The 20,999-nt window shown below is 42.1% G+C and overlaps 1 protein-coding gene across 6 annotated transcripts in view; it reads right to left on the reverse strand.

The window, feature by feature from the left end:
• Nucleotides 1-20,999, reverse strand: part of iqck (IQ motif containing K) — a 64,872-nt gene that overhangs the window by 21,513 nt on the left and 22,360 nt on the right. For all 6 annotated transcript variants that reach the window (XR_010001124.1, XR_010001123.1, XR_010001122.1 and 3 more), the window contains 2 exons: nucleotides 15,350-15,434; nucleotides 12,458-12,569 (listed from right to left, as the gene is read on the reverse strand). Coding sequence is in view for 2 of the 6 variants with exons in the window: in XM_062964204.1 (XP_062820274.1) it covers nucleotides 12,458-12,569; nucleotides 15,350-15,434 (197 nt within the window). In the remaining 4 variants the exon portion in view is untranslated. The remainder of the gene's footprint in view (nucleotides 1-12,457; nucleotides 12,570-15,349; nucleotides 15,435-20,999) is intronic.

Here is a 20,999-nt window from a genome sequence, read left to right on the forward strand (position 1 = left end):
CGCGGAAAAGCAGATTTCGAGAAGGAGCGCTCGTTTAGCGGAGAAAGCAAGCGTTAATTAAGCTGGTTCCCTTGAGAGTTTTCAGGGAGGACTGCATCTGGCAAAGTTGTTGACTTTGGTCATTTTCCCTTGGGAAAGAGTTCAGACACCTGGCTGAGGAGGAGAGCAAAGTCCCATAAAAGTTCTGGGCACCAAATAGATTTCGCGGTGTTCAACATGTCAGTTGAGGGATTCACACCGACTCTAGGTCTGCAGCGCGCTACTCTCGAGTAGACCGGCTGCCTCTCGTCTCCCTGTCAAGCCTGGACAGCGATTCAGCTTTACCACGACTAACTTTGCCTTGCCTTGCATCCTAGCCTCGGATTCGAGCCCTGGAACTCTTGACAGCTCCTGACTTAATCCCCACTCAAACAGCCTAAAGGTTTGAGTGTGTTTCGGTTATTGGATTTTAAACTTTGAACTCTAATACTGGACATCTACTTTCATATTACTGGACTATATTTGACCTTTCCTGAAAGGTCTACTGCTGGACTATATACTCTGCTTATTTTTAGTTGTCTCCTTTATTTCCTTAATAAAGATATTAGATTGTTTATTGGCCTTCGTGTCTGATTCCCAGTGCTCACGCTGCCCTGAGGTGTCACAATGCGGCTGAGGGAAAAAAGGGGGAAAGCTTTCCCCATCTCAAGCATCCAAAAACTAATCGCTGAGGGACAATCAAGGATCTCCAAAGCCTTAAAGGGAAGTGATTCCATACTGGCAACGGCGGATTACAGGTAAGGAAAGCACTCTTCCAAAACAGCTGATTTTCTGTTTCACTGTTGCCAACAATCTCTTTGTGTTTCATGACCATGGCACATGTTCAGTCCTCACTGAGCCATTGCATAAAGCTCTCAGCCAATGGGCAGTTTTCCCGAGATGCCAGATTAGGCTTGAGAACGGAGGGAGTGAAAAATAGACTAATTAGATAAAATACGTGATCAGATCTTGAGGGCCAGGTGCATTTGACATGATTTCATGGCTACCTGGAAGGGTTTAAATTAAGTGGTGTTGTCTTCATGCCTCTCAGAGGAGACAATATATCATATGGAATGGCTCTCCTGTCTGTCTCCGCTCTCAAGTTCATGATTCAAGTATCCTCAAATGTCTTGTTCTGGTCCATGCCTTTGTTTCCTTGAAGGGTTTAACTTTGGAAATGTGTTTTCTTGTTCATGGATTTATGTGTGATTTACCACTGTGGATTTTGGCTCTCTTGACTTTATGTCCTTTGTCATTTTTGGACTATTGTTGTTTTGTATTTTCTATTCTTCTGACACCTTTGGAAATGCCCTTTTTACCTGTTTTCTTCAATAAACATTTTTAGACAGAACTACTGGACTTTGGTGTGGTGCTGGGTGAAAAGGTGTTTCAGTGCTGATATATATCGGCAAAGTTTTCAGCACTGTCTTGATATTAAAAGAAGAGAACGCTGTGCAATGAATGCATATATTCGAAGAAAATAAGGACACAAATTTGGCACAGCCAACCTCAATACACCTCCATGAAGGAACAAAGCTTCATTTTGAGGACAGCAACCAAGTACAACTTCTTAGCCAAGCCTTAATGTAATATACACATTTACTGTATATCTATATCTGGAATGGAAAGCTCACTCGAGCTGACTAATGAAATGCTCAAAACAGCATCAGTGTGAAACTGGAGCTGCTGCCTGTCTGCGAGGAACAAGAGATTCGGAGATTTAAAAGACATAACCCTTCAGTAGGACATTTGACATTGCACAGAATGCAGAAAATCTCTTAGTTATACAAGGGCTGAATGAAAAGTAATGCCTCCGCCTTCGTTATTTGGGTTTGGATGGGAATATTTTAATAAACGCAGAAATAATCCTTAGGATGTGCTCTTTAACTACCACTATGCACTTTTCCACATAATCACCAGACAATTGGATACATTTCTGCCAACGATGAACAAGTTTTCTGAAGCCGTCACGGAAGAAGTCGTCACTCTGTTTCCGCAACCAATGTCTCACAGGACCCATCGTGCACAGATCTTCCGATAGCCAAGCAAAGCAATAATGTGACCCACACGTTCTTGTGAAATGTCAATTATGCTTGAAATTTCTCTCTGAGTGATACGACGATCGTCCTGAATCAATCTGTCCACCTTTTGCTTGTGAAACTCTGTGGTTGCTGTCACAGGACGTCCAACTCTTTGTCACACAAATCAGATGTTCCCACCTCAACATCTTTAAACTTACTCGCCCAACGACACACAGTACTCACATCAACACAATCCCCATAAACACAACCGTTCAATGCTAAGGCTTCCCCGTCTGCGTAGGGTTCCAGACTTCGCACTTTAACAACACAACCGTTCAATGCTAAGGCTTCCCCGTCTGCGCAGGGTTCCATCCTTGGCACTTTAACAACACAACTGTTCAATGCTAAGGCTTCCCCGTCTGCGCAGGGTTCCATCCTTGGCACTTTAACAACACAACCGTTCAATGCTAAGGCTTCCCCGTCTGCGCAGGGTTCCATACTTTGCGCTTTAACAACACAACCGTTCAATGCTAAGGCTTCCCCGTCTGCGCAGGGTTCCATCCTTGGCACTTTAACAACACAACTGTTCAATGCTAAGGCTTCCCCGTCTGTGCAGGGTTCCATACTTTGCACTTTAACAATACAACCGTTCAATGCTAAGGCTTCCCCATCTGCGCAGGGTTCCATACTTTGCGCTTTAACAACACAACCGTTCAATGCTAAGGCTTCCCCGTCTGCACAGGGTTCCATACTTGGCACTTTAACAACACAACCGTCCAATGCTAAGGCTTCCCCGTCTGCGCAGGGTTCCATACTTTGCACTTTAACAACACAACTGTTCAATGCTAAGGCTTCCCCGTCTGTGCAGGGTTCCATACTTTGCACTTTAACAACACAACTGTTCAATGCTAAGGCTTCCCCGTCTGTGCAGGGTTCCATACTTTGCACTTTAACAACACAACTGTTCAATGCTAAGGCTTCCCCGTCTGCGCAGGGTTCCATACTTTGCACTTTAACAACACAACCGTCCAATGCTAAGGCTTCTCCGTCTGCGCAGGGTTCCATACTTTGCACTTTAACAACACAACCGTCCAATGCTAAGGCTTCCCCGTCTGCGCAGGGTTCCATACTTCACACTTTAACAACACAACCGTTCAATGCTAAGCCTTCCCGCCAAATGGAACTAACTAGAGGAGAGTCTGGTGAAGAGTTACCAAGGTGGAGGCCTTACTTTTCATTCAACCCTCGTACATAACTGTGAAGCCAACAGGAAACTGAAAGTTACTTAGGAAGGCCATGAGCTCGAACACTGTGTCCAAGAGCTCGAACACCAAGCACAGAGTAACTGCACACAACATCTTGCGGAAACTTAATGGCAGCGCATGGAGTGCAGACCCACAATTAATAAGAACATCAGCCCTGGCCTTGTCTTTCTCAATTGCTTGGTATGTCTGTCCTGTTTGGCACAAGTCTGCCCATGCAAAGCATGCACATTGAACGAAACATGCAGAATAATCACAGGATTCCTTAAACCTACACCTGTTGATAAAATCTACAAGTTATCTGGCATTGTCCTTCCGATGTGCGATAGGAATTTGCTGCTAACTGTGAGAAATAAGGATGAACATCGCGAAAGCAATCCACTGCATGACTATCAGCCTTTCTGATGAGTTTTGTATTCATGTTTGTACATGTGTATAAAGGAACGAAAGAAAACCTTCCTTTATACCTCTGCATTTTAAGGAAGAATTCTGGAAGCTCGTCCATATGTTGTGTCCTTTCGGTGAGTCGAATTAAAAGTACTGAGGGTGAATTTTGGATACTGGCCGATCCCAGTAGGCTCCTCACCCCCATGCAGTCATTCTGATCCTTTCAAAGGCACCCCAACTAACTGTGGGGCCTCATGACTTCTATGGCGGCATTCTCAGCTGTCACTGCCAAGATCAAGTATACAAACCATCCCCGGCATTTGGAAAAGGCTTCATGCAAAACACGGCACACCAATTCAGGGCTCGGTCACGTGCCAAAAGGTTTCTGTTTGGGAGGCAGCTCAAAATTGTTGTGCAATTCAGTTCAATGTTTTTAAACTCCATAGTTACGGAGAAATCCTTTTGCAGATCTTGCTGTACAGAAATGATTACGAATGGACCTCATGCTGCTCTCCGTTGCTGACCTTTATTTCTGCAACTGCCTTCTGGAATATCCATGTTAAGGATGGGCCCGTTTCTCCCTCCAGATATCAGGGGCAAACAACCTGATTGCTGTGAGTTTTCCGGGCTGTATGGCCATGTTTCAGAAGCATTCTCTCCTGATGTTTTCCCCACATCTGTGGCAGGCATCCTCAGAGGTTGTGAGGTCTGCTGGAAACAAGGCAAGTAGGGTATGTATGTAGGGTTGGTGCTCATCTCCATTTCTAAGCCAAGGAGCCGGCATTGTCCATAGACACCTCCAAGGTCATGTGGCCGGCATGACTGGATGTAGTGCCGTTACCTTCCCGCCGGAGCGGTACCTATTGATCTACTCAAATTGGCATGTTTTTGAACTGCTAGGTTGGCAGAAGCTGGAGCTAACAGCAGGCGCTCACTCCGCTCCCAGGATTTGAACCTGGGACCTTTCAGTCTGCAAGTTCAGCAGCTCGGCGCTTTAACACACCGCCACCGGGGCTCCAGGGTATGTATATCTGTGGAATAATGTCCAGGGTGGGAGATAGAACTCTTGTTTATCTGAGTCAAAAGTGAATATTGCAATTGGCCATCTTGCTTAGCATTGAATGACCTTGCAGCTTCAAGGCCTAGGTGCTTCCTGCCTGAGGGAATCCTTTGTTGGGAGGTGTTACCTGGCCTTGATTGTTTCCTGTCTGGAATTTCCCTGTTTTCTGAGTGTTCCTGCTGCCTCCCAACCTGGACATCATTCCACAGATACACAAACCCCACTTGCTGAGTTTCCAGCAGACCTCACAACCTCTGAGGATGCCTGCCATAGATATGGGCGAAACATCAGGAGAGAATGCTTCTGGAACATGGCCATACAGCCCGGAAAACTCAGTGATTCTGGCCATGAAAGCCTTCGACAACACAACAAACCCGATCCCCATTAATAATCTGGACTGCAGCTCCTATAATCACTGACCACTGATGCTCGTGGTGGCTGCTGGAGGTTGCAGTCCAACGTATCTACCCCAGCCTTTGAAAGCTTTCAAACAATATGGAAGGGGACGCGTACAGGCCGCACAAAGTCAAATCTTGAGACATGCCCATTGATAAGTTCAAAATAAAAATACGAAGTTACAGGAAAAGGAGTGGTAGCTTTTGTGCGAGTCCTCTGAATAGCAGCCATTGTTTCCAAAACACAGATGTGCCTTTGTCCGGGGAGGGGAAACTGAGCAAACAATTTTGTTATCATGGGATTGAGCTAAAAGAAGGAGGGTTACGAAATACCCCAAAAGCTCACGGCCCCACCCTCTGTTCTTAGGTTTGCCCAGCAACTCCATAAGACTCTCCCTCCCGAGCCCGATTATGATCTATCCCTCCTTATGCGATAATACTGAAATATTTTTATCTAATTTATTCATTTCCTGTTGTGTTTTTAGTGTCCAATACTCATTATTTATTTATTTATTTATTTATTATTTATTTATTAACTACATTTATATGCCGCCCTTCTCACCTCGAAGGGGACTCAGAGCGGATTACAAATTAAATTTACATACATTATTATATCAGCATAGTACAATACTGGTAATAAATTACTATATTGTACTGTATCAATATATTGTAATACTATTAGTAATATTACATGTAAAATATAATTATTATATTGTATTATTAGTATTACAGTAGAGTCTCACTTATCCAAGCCTCGCTTATCCAAGCTTCTGGATTATCCAAGCCATTTTTGTAGTCAATGTTTTCAATATATTGTGATATTTTGGTGCTAAATTCATAAATACAGTAATTACAACATAACATTACTGCGTATTGAACTACTTTTTCTGTCAAATTTGTTGTATAACATGATGTTTTGGTGCTTAATTTGTAAAATCATAACCTAATTTGATGTTTAATAGGCTTTTCCTTAATCCCTCCTTATTATCCAAGATATTTGCTTATCCAAGCTTCTGCTGGCCTGTTTAGCTTGGATAAGTGAGACTCTACTGTATATCGTATTACAATATAATATGACTATTATATGTATATACAATATGTTATAATTATTATATATTATTGTAAATTATATATATATACACACACACACACACACACACACACGGTCTGCGCAGGGTTCCATACTTCGCCCTTTAACAACACAACCGTCCAATGCTAAGGCTTCCCCGTCTGCGCAGGGTTCCATACTTTGCACTTTAACAATACAACCGTTCAATGCTAAGGCTTCCCCGTCTGCGCAGGGTTCCATACTTTGCACTTTAACAATACAACCGTTCAATGCTAAGGCTTCCCCGTCTGTGCAGGGTTCCATACTTCGCACTTTAACAACACAACCGTCCAATGCTAAGCCTTCCCCGTCTGCGCAGGGTTCCATACTTCGCACTTTAACAATACAACCGTTCAATGCTAAGGCTTCCCCGTCTGCGCAGGGTTCCATACTTCGCCCTTTAACAACACAACCGTCCAATGCTAAGGCTTCCCCGTCTGCGCAGGGTTCCATACTTTGCACTTTAACAATACAACCGTTCAATGCTAAGGCTTCCCCGTCTGTGCAGGGTTCCATACTTCGCACTTTAACAACACAACCGTCCAATGCTAAGCCTTCCCCGTCTGCGCAGGGTTCCATACTTTGCACTTTAACAACACAACCGTCCAATGCTAAGGCTTCCCCGTCTGCGCAGGGTTCCATACTTCGCACTTTAACAACACAACCGTCCAATGCTAAGGCTTCCCCGTCTGCGCAGGGTTCCATACTTCGCCCTTTAACAACACAACCGTTCAATGCTAAGGCTTCCCCGTCTGCGCAGGGTTCCATACTTCGCACTTTAACAACACAACCGTCCAATGCTAAGGCTTCCCCGTCTGCGCAGGGTTCCATACTTTGCACTTTAACAACACAACCGTGCAATGCTAAGGCTTCCCCGTCTGCGCAGGGTTCCATACTTCGCCCTTTAACAACACAACTGTTCAATGCTTAGGCTTCCCCGTCTGCGCAGGGTTCCATACTTCGCCCTTTAACAACACAACCGTTCAATGCTAAGGCTTCCCCGTCTGCGCAGGGTTCCATACTTCGCACTTCAACAACACAACCGTTCAATGCTAAGGCTTCCCCGTCTGCGCAGGGTTCCATACTTCGCACTTCAACAACACAACCGTTCAATGCTAAGGCTTCCCCGTCTGCGCAGGGTTCCATACTTCGCACTTCAACAACACAACCGTTCAATGCTAAGGCTTCCCCGTCTGCGCAGGGTTCCATACTTTGCACTTTAACAACACAACCGTGCAATGCTAAGGCTTCCCCGTCTGCGCAGGGTTCCATACTTTGCACTTTAACAACACAACCGTGCAATGCTAAGGCTTCCCCGTCTGCGCAGGGTTCCATACTTTGCACTTTAACAATACAACCGTGCAATGCTAAGGCTTCCCCGTCTGCGCAGGGTTCCATACTTTGCACTTTAACAACACAACCGTGCAATGCTAAGGCTTCCCCGTCTGCGCAGGGTTCCATACTTTGCACTTTAACAACACAACCGTTCAATGCTAAGGCTTCCCCGTCTGCGCAGGGTTCCATACTTTGCACTTTAACAACACAACCGTGCAATGCTAAGGCTTCCCCGTCTGCGCAGGGTTCCATACTTTGCACTTTAACAACACAACCGTGCAATGCTAAGGCTTCCCCGTCTGCGCAGGGTTCCATACTTTGCACTTTAACAATACAACCGTGCAATGCTAAGGCTTCCCCGTCTGCGCAGGGTTCCATACTTTGCACTTTAACAACACAACCGTGCAATGCTAAGGCTTCCCCGTCTGCGCAGGGTTCCATACTTTGCACTTTAACAACACAACCGTTCAATGCTAAGGCTTCCCCGTCTGCGCAGGGTTCCATACTTCGCCCTTTAACAACACAACCGTTCAATGCTTAGGCTTGCCCGTCTGCGCAGGGTTCCATACTTCGCCCTTTAACAACACAACCGTTCAATGCTAAGGCTTCCCCGTCTGCGCAGGGTTCCATACTTCGCCCTTTAACAACACAACCGTTCAATGCTTAGGCTTGCCCGTCTGCGCAGGGTTCCATACTTCGCCCTTTAACAACACAACCGTTCAATGCTTAGGCTTCCCCGTCTGCGCAGGGTTCCATACTTCGCCCTTTAACAACACAACCGTTCAATGCTTAGGCTTGCCCGTCTGCGCAGGGTTCCATACTTCGCCCTTTAACAACACAACCGTTCAATGCTTAGGCTTGCCCGTCTGCGCAGGGTTCCATACTTCGCCCTTTAACAACACAACCGTTCAATGCTTAGGCTTGCCCGTCTGCGCAGGGTTCCATACTTCGCCCTTTAACAACACAACCGTTCAATGCTTAGGCTTCCCCGTCTGCGCAGGGTTCCATACTTCGCCCTTTAACAACACAACCGTTCAATGCTTAGGCTTGCCCGTCTGCGCAGGGTTCCATACTTCGCCCTTTAACAACACAACCGTTCAATGCTTAGGCTTGCCCGTCTGCGCAGGGTTCCATACTTCGCCCTTTAACAACACAACCGTTCAATGCTTAGGCTTGCCCGTCTGCGCAGGGTTCCATACTTCGCCCTTTAACAACACAACCGTTCAATGCTAAGGCTTCCCCGTCTGCGCAGGGTTCCATACTTCGCCCTTTAACAACACAACCGTTCAATGCTTAGGCTTGCCCGTCTGCGCAGGGTTCCATACTTCGCCCTTTAACAACACAACCGTTCAATGCTTAGGCTTCCCCGTCTGCGCAGGGTTCCATACTTCGCCCTTTAACAACACAACCGTTCAATGCTTAGGCTTGCCCGTCTGCGCAGGGTTCCATACTTCGCCCTTTAACAACACAACCGTTCAATGCTAAGGCTTCCCCGTCTGCGCAGGGTTCCATACTTCGCACTTCAACAACACAACCGTTCAATGCTAAGGCTTCCCCGTCTGCGCAGGGTTCCATACTTTGCACTTTAACAACACAACCGTGCAATGCTAAGGCTTCCCCGTCTGCGCAGGGTTCCATACTTTGCACTTTAACAACACAACCGTGCAATGCTAAGGCTTCCCCGTCTGCGCAGGGTTCCATACTTTGCACTTTAACAATACAACCGTGCAATGCTAAGGCTTCCCCGTCTGCGCAGGGTTCCATACTTCGCCCTTTAACAACACAACCGTTCAATGCTTAGGCTTGCCCGTCTGCGCAGGGTTCCATACTTCGCCCTTTAACAACACAACCGTTCAATGCTAAGGCTTCTCCGTCTGCGCAGGGTTCCATACTTCGCACTTCAACAACACAACCGTTCAATGCTAAGGCTTCCCCATCTGTGCAGGGTTCCATACTTCGCACTTCAACAACACAACTGTTCAATGCTAAGGCTTCCCCGTCTGCGCAGGGTTCCATACTCTACTCCTTCCGCACCCGTTTTTTTCCATTCAAGGCACCACTGATCTCATCGCAGAAACTTCAGGAAGGACGAGCGTGCCCAAACAAATGGTGAAGTAAAGCTAGTGCTTTTCGGATACAGGACCAGTTGTTTTTGCCGCAAAGTGCCAGCACAGAGATATCCATTGTATCAGACAGAATGTCATCATAATGTGCTGTGTTTACAATACACAAATAAAGCCTTGGGGCATCTTCCAAAAATAAAGGGCAACGTGTCTCCTGACCCTTTCATCATCCGGTGCGCAATGTTTCACTTCTGCCTTGTCGCGTCAACGTTGCACCTTCAACTTGCACTATAGGTCTGCCGTGGAATCTCCATTAACATTTTAAATTTCAGACAACGCAAGGGAATTTCATGCATCACATTTTCTCAGCCAATCTGGCAAACTCTGTACACTTTGTCAGTCCAGGTACAAAATAAAATAGCATAAAGCTGCACACAGCTTTAAACTTGTAGCTTCTGTTTTGATGGATTTATAGTTCCCAATGTCAAGTTGACAATAATATCAAAGAAACACCAAGACTTCTAGAAAGTTTTTTTACACTTTGAAAAATTCAAAGAACCAAGTGAGAACTAAGCATACTCAAGCACCATAAAAATGTTGTCCAGCTTTTGGTCTGCAAGTTCAGCAGCTCAGCTCTTTAACGCACTGTACTTAATAATCTAGAGCTGATGTGGTCTATCCAATGAAATTCTCTGAATCAGCACCCCAAATAACCCCAGGAACAGGCCTAAAAATGAAGACACCAAGGCGCCCCCGCTTCCAGGTGCCACATAGAAGGATGGAGGAGGAGAAGCAGCAGTCAGGAGGCTTGTTGTCGCACCTTTCTTTTGTGGGAAGTCAGCCCCTCCCCTCCCGACATCCCCGTTGCCTTGGCACTATAACAGGGTTTCTCGAGACAAGTCGCTCTCATTGCAATGCTGTAGTAATTGTGAGGCCGTGGACCATATTTTAGTTCTTGGGGACCACTGGTGGTCCACGGACCACAGGTTGGGAATCACTGTTCTATGGTCTCTCAAAGCATTTTGTTGAGGATTCTAGCAGTTACTGTCCAATAAAGTTATGTTCCCAAATTCTGATCCCAACACCCTCCCTTCCTAGGAATCTCACGTTCTGTCACTTTCAACCATCCAATGATTTTCCCATCTCTCTATATAATAAATTAATGTACGTTTGTAGGTAAACAACAAGTAAACAACAAAACCACTGAACCAAATCACACCAAATTTGGCCACAAAAGACATAGTCATCCAATCTGTCTTTCAAACAAACCTGGAAAAGAAAGTCCAAATTAGAGAACAAGGAAGAGCCGTTTTCAACCCTGGTTGCTGGTCAGAAGGGTAGGCCCTGCCCACTTCATCTCCTAGCAACCCCCTCGGCCACAATGGCACCGTGGTACAGCCAGGGTTCAGGTTTTTGAGGCTACTATTATGTATTATATTATATATTATATATTATTATATATTATAGTACTATTCACTACTATTCCACCTGGCCAACAAAGCATTCCCATAAGCCACAACAACGCGTGGCTGGGCAAAGCTAGTCCTTAAAATAATTCTTTTTATTTCCCATTGCTGCTCTTTATGCCTGGATTTTCCCCTCAGAATGCCTTTGTCCAACCATTTCCAGGATTTCCTGCATAGACTATAGCAAAACTCACATCAAAAAAAGTCTTTGGATCATCCCAATACATGAATTCCCCAAACTTTATATTAACCAAGCCAAAGTGCTTGTAATTAAGGCAATCATATGTTTCCTCTTGTGTCCATATCTTCCTTTTCCCCATCTATATATATAAAAGAGTGATGGCATCAGGGCAGCGGACAAAACAACAAAACTACAGGCCCCCCAACCTCGAAATTTGACAACACAACCCATCATCCACACCTCTATGTTGATACAACAAAAAGAAAAGAAAAATAAGGAATAATAGTTTTTATCCAATTGCTGCCAGTTTGAAGGCTAAGCTCTACCCACTTGGTTTCCTAGCAACCTACTCAGCCCTGGGGACAGGCACAGTTAGGCCTCACTTAGGCCTCTTCCACAGATTATCAGTTTTTAACCGGATTATATGGCAGTGTAGACTCAAGGCCCTTCCACACAGCTATATAACCTATTTAGAATCTTATATTATATGCTTTGAACTGGATTATCTTGACTCCACACTGCCATATAATCCACTTCAGTGTGCATACTAAACATAAAGACAGCCATACAACAGACTTTCAATACCACCACTACCTCAACCATTTCTCACCAACACCACCAGACAATGCCACAGCAACGCGTGGCCGGGCACAGCTAGTCTATATATATAAAAGAGTGATGGCATCACGGCGACCCACAAAACAACAAAACTACAGGCCCCCCAACCTCGAAATCTGACAACACAACCCATCATCCACGCCTCTAGGTTGATACAACAAAAAGAAAAGAAAAATAAAGTCCTAATTAGAGAGAGAGGAATAATTGCTTTTATCCAATTGCTGCCAGTTAGAAGGCTAAGCTCCTCCAACTTGGTCTCCTAGCAACCCAATAAAAAATAATAAAAAACACTAAAAAATAATTAAAAACACTAAAAAATTAATACAATAAAATAATATAATAACAGAAAATAACTAAAAATAATACAAGAAAATAATAAAATATAATAAATAAAAAGATAACTTACGATAAAATTAATAAAAAATACAAATAACATCAAATAAAAATTACACAACAATTTTTAACCAATACCACCACCACATTGCCACAGCAACGCGTGGCCGGGCACAGCTAGTCTTTATATATAACTAGTTTATAACTTACGTTTTTTCTCTTGCTTGGCCCAGAATTCTCGCACCCGCTTGAAGATGTTTTTATTCTCCCTCAAATGTTTTTGCCACTGGCGTAATTCTTGAACCTCAGGCTCACAGCGAACCTGGAAGAATTAAAAGGAATGTGTTTGTAAGAAATCCATTTGCTATCAATCCTCCTTTCACACTCAAACCATGATTGTCTATTTGCGTGTACAAGAGGGCTTTGTGATCTAGTCACACCCTTTATAGATTTCTACCACTTTGATCATTCTTTTTACTCATGACATTTACACTGACCATTTAATGATAGCTGGAGCCAGCTTCAAAATTGAAGCAGCCATGTAACAAAATCCCACAAAATTGTGCATGGTTGTTCTGTGGTTTGTGTAATCACCTTCTGGGCCTCAAAACCCAAAGATAGAAAGTCCACAACAGTCCCATACAATCGATTCCACTATCACACAGAATAAGAACATTATTCCTAATATTTAGGTGCTTCATTTCCTGATTGGTTGGGGGAGCGCCAAAATACTGTTCGCCTACACTTGAAAATTACCTAGGGCCAGCCCTGGCCAAGGCTCATACATTAAGGCTTGAAGTCACTGAATTACATTAGTGAGGACCTTTATCAGGCGTCCATCATCCATATTAAAACACTGGCCCAATCTGTCGTCAAAGAGCAGAGGTAGTGAGCGATTCAAGATGCCATCTGTCAGCCTGATTGATGATTGATCCATTCTTCTCGCCTCGCAGAGGCACAGACTGGAGGCAGAGCGGGTCCTAATCCCAGGTCATGGTCTGACATGCACAGCATAAAGCTACCTCAATGATGCGAAGCAAGCAGCCAGCATCTGGTCAATATTTGAATCAGAATAGGGTTGCCTTGGAACGGCATTATTATTATTATTACATGTATTATTTTACTCTATTATTATTACATTTATTATTTTCTCTATTATTGTTGCAACTATTACATTTATTTTACTTTATTTTTTATTATTGTTATTAATATATTTATTATTTCACTCCGATCTTATTATTATTATTACATTGATTATTCTACTCTATTTATTACTACATGTATTATTTTCCTGTATTTATTATTATTATTACATGTATTATTTTACTCTATTATTACATTTATTATTTTTCTCTATTATTGTTGCAACTATGACATTTATTTTACTCTATTTTTATTATTATTAATATATTTATTATTTCACTCCGATCTTATTATTATTATTATTATATTGATTATTCTACTCTATTTATTACTACATGTATTATTTTCCTGTATTTATTATTATTATTACATGTATTATTTTACTCTATTATTACATTTATTATTTTTCTCTATTATTGTTGCAACTATTACATTTATTTTACTCTATTTTTATTATTGTTATTAATATATTTATTATTTCACTCTGATCATCTTATTATTATTGTATTTATTATTTTACTCTGTTTATTATTACTTGTATTATTTTCCTGTATTTATAATAATTATTATTATTACATGCATTATTTTACTCTATTCTTATTAAAAGGATGCATAAGGGCATTTACATTGAAGAAGATGAGAATAATGATTTCATCAGAGTTGGACAGTCTTATCTTAAATTTGAGTTTTATGTAAATATTCAAAAACATTTAACCTATTGATGCCTCAATGAATGTAATTTTATTGGTATCTATTTTTATTTCTAAAATTTACCACCCTCGGCTTATACTGGAGTCAATGTTTTCCCAGGTTTTTGTGGTCAAAGATGAGGCAAAGATATTTTATCAGGCCTTTCTTTGCATGCTCAACAAGCAAAATATAAAAAAATGTATTTGATATATCTGTGAGCCTCCCCGAGTCCCCTCTGGGGAAGATGGTAGCGGGATACAAATAAAATTATTATTATTATTGACACAACGACGTTGTATGACACAGCAAACAAGATAGATATGCTGGATTTCGTTTCACAAAATCACAAGTCGAACACTTCCCAAGTGTCTAGGACTGTGTGATGTATTTTCGGATGATGCGTGCAGATCCCAGCAGGGTGGCCTTTTGCAGTTGGCAGATCCTGATTTTGTCAATGTCTATTGTTTCCAAATGCCGGCTGAGATCTTTTGGCATGGCACCCAGTGTGCCCATCACCACCGGGACCACCTGCACTGGTTTCTGCCAGAGCCTTTGTAGTTCAATCTTGAGGTCCTGAGAGCGGCTGAGTTTTTCCTGTTGTTTTTCGTCAATGCGACTGTCACCTGGGATGGCGACATCAATGATCCAAACCTTGTTCTTTCCCACAACTGTGATGTCTGGTGTGTTGTGTTCCAGAACTTTGTCAGTCTGGATTCGGAAGTCCCACAGTATCTTTGCGTGTTCATTTTCCACGACCTTTGCTGGTTTGTGATCCCACCAGTTCTTTGCTGCTGGCAGGTGGTAATTATTATTATTATTATTATTATTATTATTATTATTATTATTATTATTATTATTATTATTATTTTATTATGACATAGCAAACAAGATAGATATGCTGGATTTCGTATCACAAAATCACAAGTCGAACACTTCCCAAGTGTCTAGGACTGTGTAATGTATTTATTATTATTATTATTATTATTATTATTATTATTATTATTATTATTATTATGTCAGAGAGAGAAAGAGGAAATTCTTCACCCTTGACTGTGTCATGAAGAAATAAGCAGAGTTCTACCTGGTGACCTCCTTGGTGACAGAACTCAAATCACAAGGCAACCCTTTACACAAACACTGCTAAACCATGCATGCCTTCATAGATATTTATAGCACCTGCTGCTGAAAATTTACGTAAGGGGTTTTCCCCAAGGCCTCTGCAATCGCACAGATTTAACATCAAGCAAAATAATTACAGTTGACTCCTACCCGATAACCTCTCCAGAATGATTGAATTATGTTGCTTGCTTCTTCTTCGGACAGCAGCAGGGAGAGCGCAATTGGTGGTCTAGGACTAAAGCAAATGTGTGTGTTAAACGTGCATCACTTTGGACAACTTTGACAAAAGTTGGAGTGTCAAAGTGACCAACAACATGGAATTAAGAACCAAAATCTGCCATGCCTCAATCTCTCTCTCTCACACACACACATTTATTTAGGCTTGTATTTACATTTGCAAAATTCTAGGCAGATCAATAGCCAGATAGAAGAATGATGGAATCAGTCAATTAACCTTTGCTTGACATGGAACCACATAATTTTATTTCATCGATTTTTAATTCTTAATAAGAACTATATAGCTATTTGTAAAAGAGCTTACAGTTGTTTTCCAACCCTAAATGCAATGCAAACTACATTTAGGGTTGAATGAAAAGTAATGCCTACACCTTCGTAAATTCTCAGCAGATGGCAGTCCTGGTCTGCGGCAGGTACTGGCTTGTTCAATAGACACTCCTCTACAGTTCCATTTGGTGGGAAGCCTTAGCATTGAACGGTTGTGTTGTTAAAGGGCAAAGTATGGAACCCTGTGCAGACAATGACTGCACGTTGCTTAAGTCACATTGATCGACCGTCTGCGGAAGGTTTCATGCTTCGCACTTTAACAACACAACCGTTCAATGCTAAGCCTTCCCCGTCTGCGCAGGGTTCCCTACTTCTCGCTTTAACAACACAACCGTCCAATGCTAAGCCTTCCCCGTCTGCCCAGGGTTCCATATTTCGCACTTTAACAACACAACCGTTCAATGCTAAGGCTTCCCCGTCTGCGCAGGGTTCCATACTTCACACTTTAACAACACAACCGTTCAATGCTAAGGCTTCCCCGTCTGTGCAGGGTTCCATACTTCACACTTTAACAACACAACCGTTCAATGCTAAGGCTTCCCCGTCTGCCCAGGGTTCCATATTTCGCACTTTAACAACACAACCGTTCAATGCTAAGGCTTCCCCGTCTGTGCAGGGTTCCATACTTCACACTTTAACAACACAACCGTTCAATGCTAAGGCTTCCCCGTCTGCGCAGGGTTCCATACTTCACACTTTAACAACACAACCGTTCAATGCTAAGGCTTCCCCGTCTGTGCAGGGTTCCATACTTCACACTTTAACAACACAACCGTCCAATGCTAAGGCTTCCCCGTCTGCGCAGGGTTCCCTACTTCTCGCTTTAACAACACAACCGTCCAATGCTAAGCCTTCCCCGTCTGCCCAGGGTTCCATATTTTGCACTTTAACAACACAACCGTTCAATGCTAAGGCTTGTAGAGGAGAGTCTACTAAACAAGCCAGGACCTGCCACATACCAGATGTGTTGCTGTTTTTATTGATTTGTTTGACATTGAATTTTCCTATTTGTTGTAAGCTGCCCTGAGTCAGGGTAGAAATGTTATAAATAAATAAATAAATAAATACTAGGACTGTCATCTGTTGAGGATTTACGAAGGTGGAGGCATTACTTTTCATTCAACCCTCCTAAGTTTAGTAACTTGACTCTACCCATGATATTTTGAACTGTATCATAAAATAAAGAAGCCAGCTGTTAAGAACGCTCTTGTGATACTAGCTCTGGCCACTTTCATATCCTTTGATTTTAAATTAGAAGGATCTGTCAGGGATTTGATGCAAGACAAAAGGAGAAAAGTTATGTATAACTTTGGTCCAATACAGAAGATCGAAATGTTCAGGAAGCAAGCAGAGAGGAGAGATCACCGGGAGATTTCCATCATCCTGACAGGCTGCTGTGAAGGAGCCAAAGCCACGCCAGGTCCATTTTGGTCTGGAGGAATATCAGTAATTGGCTTCAGGTCAAATAAAAATAGCACATGAGCAGAAGTAATAGCCCATCAACAGCGAACCGAGGACGAGGGAATATGTTATTTGTGGCAAGAGACAGCTGCAATACTACAAGATGAATCAGAGCTGACAACCAAATGCACACAGACTGTACGCAGTGCGCTTATGTCCAAATTAAATATTATCGACTGAATGTCAATCAATGTATATAGCACAACAACAGCAACAGCAAAAAACGTTATTGTTGTTGTTGTTGTATACAGCAAAGAGGCTTCCACTGGTCATTAAAAAATCCTGAAATTATTTCCCATCTTTTACTGTTGATGATATTGCGCTTTTTGAAATAGTTTCACCACTGCGGAACAGAACAGCCATCCTTTTGTGCCTTGCTTTGGAGGCTTCATTAGTATTAGCATAACATTATGCAAATGTCTGGCCACAGAGAAAACAGCAGCTTTTCTGAGCCGGGAAGGATCTCATTTTGCAAATCTCGATTTTTAGATGCCACGCGGAGCTTGTGGTTTGGAGAAATTGGGTTCTGCAACTTCACTTCTTGCCATGACTTTTACGAGACAGTCCTGCACATGTAAAATTCATAACCTTTATATATCTATATATATAAAAGAGTGATGGCATCACGGCAGTGGACAAAACAACAAAAGTAAACACCCCACAACCTCGAAAATTGACAGCACAACCCCTCATCCACGCCTCTAGGTTGATACAACAAAAAGAAAAGAAAAATAAAGTCCTAATTAGAGGGAGAGGAATAATTGTTTTTATCCAATTGCTGCCAGTTAGAAGGCTAAGCTCCGCTCACTTGGTCTCCTAGCAACCCACTCAGCCCAGGGGACCCTTTACCTTAACTACCACCAATTCCTCAATACTTTATTTCCCATACCACCATACTTCGCCACAGCAACGCGTGGCTGGGCACAGCTATATGAAAGAGTGATGGCATCACGGCGACCCACAAAACAACAAAACTACAGGCCCCCCAACCTCGAAATTTGACAACACAACCCATCATCCACGCCTCTAGGTTGATACAACAAAAAGAAAAGAAAAATAAAGTCCTAATTGGAGGGAGAGGAATAATTGCTTTTATCCAATTGCTGCCAGTTAGAAGGCTAAGCTCCTCCAACTTGGTCTCCTAGCAACCCAATAAAAAAAAATAAAAAAACACTAAAAATAATTAAAAACACTAAAAAAATCAATACAATAAAATACTATAATAACAGAAAATAACTAAAAATAATACAAGAAAATAATAAATAAAATATAATAAATAAAAAGATAACTTACAGTAAAAATAATTTAAAAATACAAATAACGTCAAATAAAAAATACACATCAATTTTTAACCAATACCACCACCACTTTGCTACAGCAACGCGTGGCTGGGCACAGCTAGTATATTATAATAATACTAGCTGTGCCCGGCCACGCGTTGCTGTGGCGTTGTCTGGTGGTGTTGGTGAGAAATTGTTGAGGTAGTGGTGGCATTGAATGTCAGTTGTATGGTTGTCTTTATGTTTAGTATGCACATTGAAGTGGATTATATGGCAGTGTGGAGTCAAGATAATCCAGTTCAAAGCAGATAATATAAGATTCTAAATAGGTTATCTAGCTATAGAAGGGCCTTGAGTCTACATGGCCATATAATCCCGTTAAAATCTGATAATCTGTGGAAGAGGCCTAAGTGAGGCCTAACTGTGCCTGTTCCCTGGGCTGAGTAGGTTGCTAGGAGACCAAGTGGGCAGAGTTTAGCCTTCAAACTGGCAGCAATTGGATAAAAACTATTATTCCTCTCCCTGTAATTCGGACCAAGGATGGGATGGAGATGTCCATGCCTTGGTCCTTTCATTACTGGTTGCTACTTCCCGGCAGATGTCAAGTGGAGCAATACCGACTAAACAGTATAATTTCTCCAGTGGTGTAGGGCATAGACATCCTGTAATAATGCGGCATGTCTACTGTATATACTCGAGTATAAGCTTAGTTTTTCAGCCCTTTTTTTAAGACTGAAAAAGCCCCCTTCGGCTTATACTCGGGTGAGGGTCCTGGTTGGCTTATATTTGGGTCAGCTTATACTCGAGATTGAATATATGGTACATTTATTATTTTTCTCTATTATTATTGGTATTATTACATTTACTATTTTTCTCTATTATTGTTGCTACTATTACATTTATTTTACTCTATTTTTATTATTATTACTAGCTGTGCCCGGCCACGCGTTGCTGTGGCAAAGTGGTGGTGGTATTGGTTAAAAATTGTTGTGTAATTTTTATTTGACGCTATTTGCATTTTTTATTAATTTTATTGTAAGTTATATTTTTATTTATTATATTTTATTATTTTCTTGTATTATTTTTAGTTATTATAGTATTTTATTGTATTAATTGTTTAGTATTTATTATTATTTTTTATTGGGTTGCTAGGAGACCAAGTTGGAGGAGCTTAGCCTTCTAACTGGCAGCAATTGGATAAAAGCAATTATTCCTCTCTCTCTCTAATTAGGACTTTATTTTTCTTTTCTTTTTGTTGTATCAACCTAGAGGCGTGGATGATGGGTTGTGTTGTCAAATTTCGAGGTTGGGGGGCCTGTAGTTTTGTTGTTTTGTCCGCTGCCCTGATGCCATCACTCTTTTATATATATAGATAGATTAGTATAATATTATTATACTGTGTGTACAATAAAAACATATTTAATTTTTTTTAAAAGTTATTCGATCCTAGGGGTTGTGTCTTTGTCTCTCTATCACCTTCCTTTTATTTTATTTTTCGTTCTTTTGCGGGGAGGACTGCCTTGGCAAAAGCTCTGGTGCAGATTTGCACATGGATAACGCAGGCGTTAATCTAGGCCAAACGTGCCGGGCGGATTTTGACGTTCACCATGTCTGACAACATCCAGTTCGGCCCCTGCAGTGATTCTTGTTCCAGTGTATTGAGAAGCAGAGCACGCGCTTCCCGGCTTGCCACGGCTACCCTGATCCAAGGCGGGGGAGTGGGGGTCGGACGGGACGCTCTCGTCTGGGTTTTCTTTCTGTGTACGGACTTCACAAACCCAGGAAGGAATCTCTTCCTGACATTCTTTCCAGGATGGCAGTACAACGGGATCCGCGAAGCATTTTACGGACATGCAAGACGACAAACCATACCCCAAAGGGGTTTACAGTATGCTTATTTTTAGACGGAAAAAGAGACGCAGGGCAGAGGAGCAGAAAATAACATGCAACCCAAACGGTCACAGAAGGCAATGATTCACAGCTTGTTAGTTTAGTTAGAAATGAAAAGTCCGCTTGCCATCAGGGAAAGGAATGGCAAGAGCAGGGGTCCCCAAACTTTTTAAAGAGGGGGCCAGTTCACGGTCCCTCAGATCACAACACAAATATATAACGAATTGAGAGCAAAGAAAGAAGAACTAGATAAGATAGAAATAGATGAGGTTCAAAAGAACTTGATATATTTGAAAAGGGAATTCTTCGAATATAGCAATAAAAACTCAAAAATGTTAGCCAGAGCCGCACAAAAGAAAAAAAATGAAAAATGAGATAAACGCAGTGAGAGATAAATCTGGAAACATTTGTAGGTTAATGAAAGACAAATTAAAGATATTTGAAGAATTTTATAAAGAACTCTATCAGGCTGGGAAATGCTCAAAGGATAAAATTCACAAATATGTGGAAACAAATTGGACAGTAAAAATAGAAGAAACAGATAGAGAGTTATTCAATGCAATAATGGATGGAGAACGAATGCCAGGATCATGGAAACAATCATT

The sequence above is a fragment of the Anolis carolinensis genome, unplaced genomic scaffold (assembly GCF_035594765.1).
Source record: "Anolis carolinensis isolate JA03-04 unplaced genomic scaffold, rAnoCar3.1.pri scaffold_13, whole genome shotgun sequence".
NCBI lineage: Eukaryota > Metazoa > Chordata > Lepidosauria > Squamata > Dactyloidae > Anolis > Anolis carolinensis.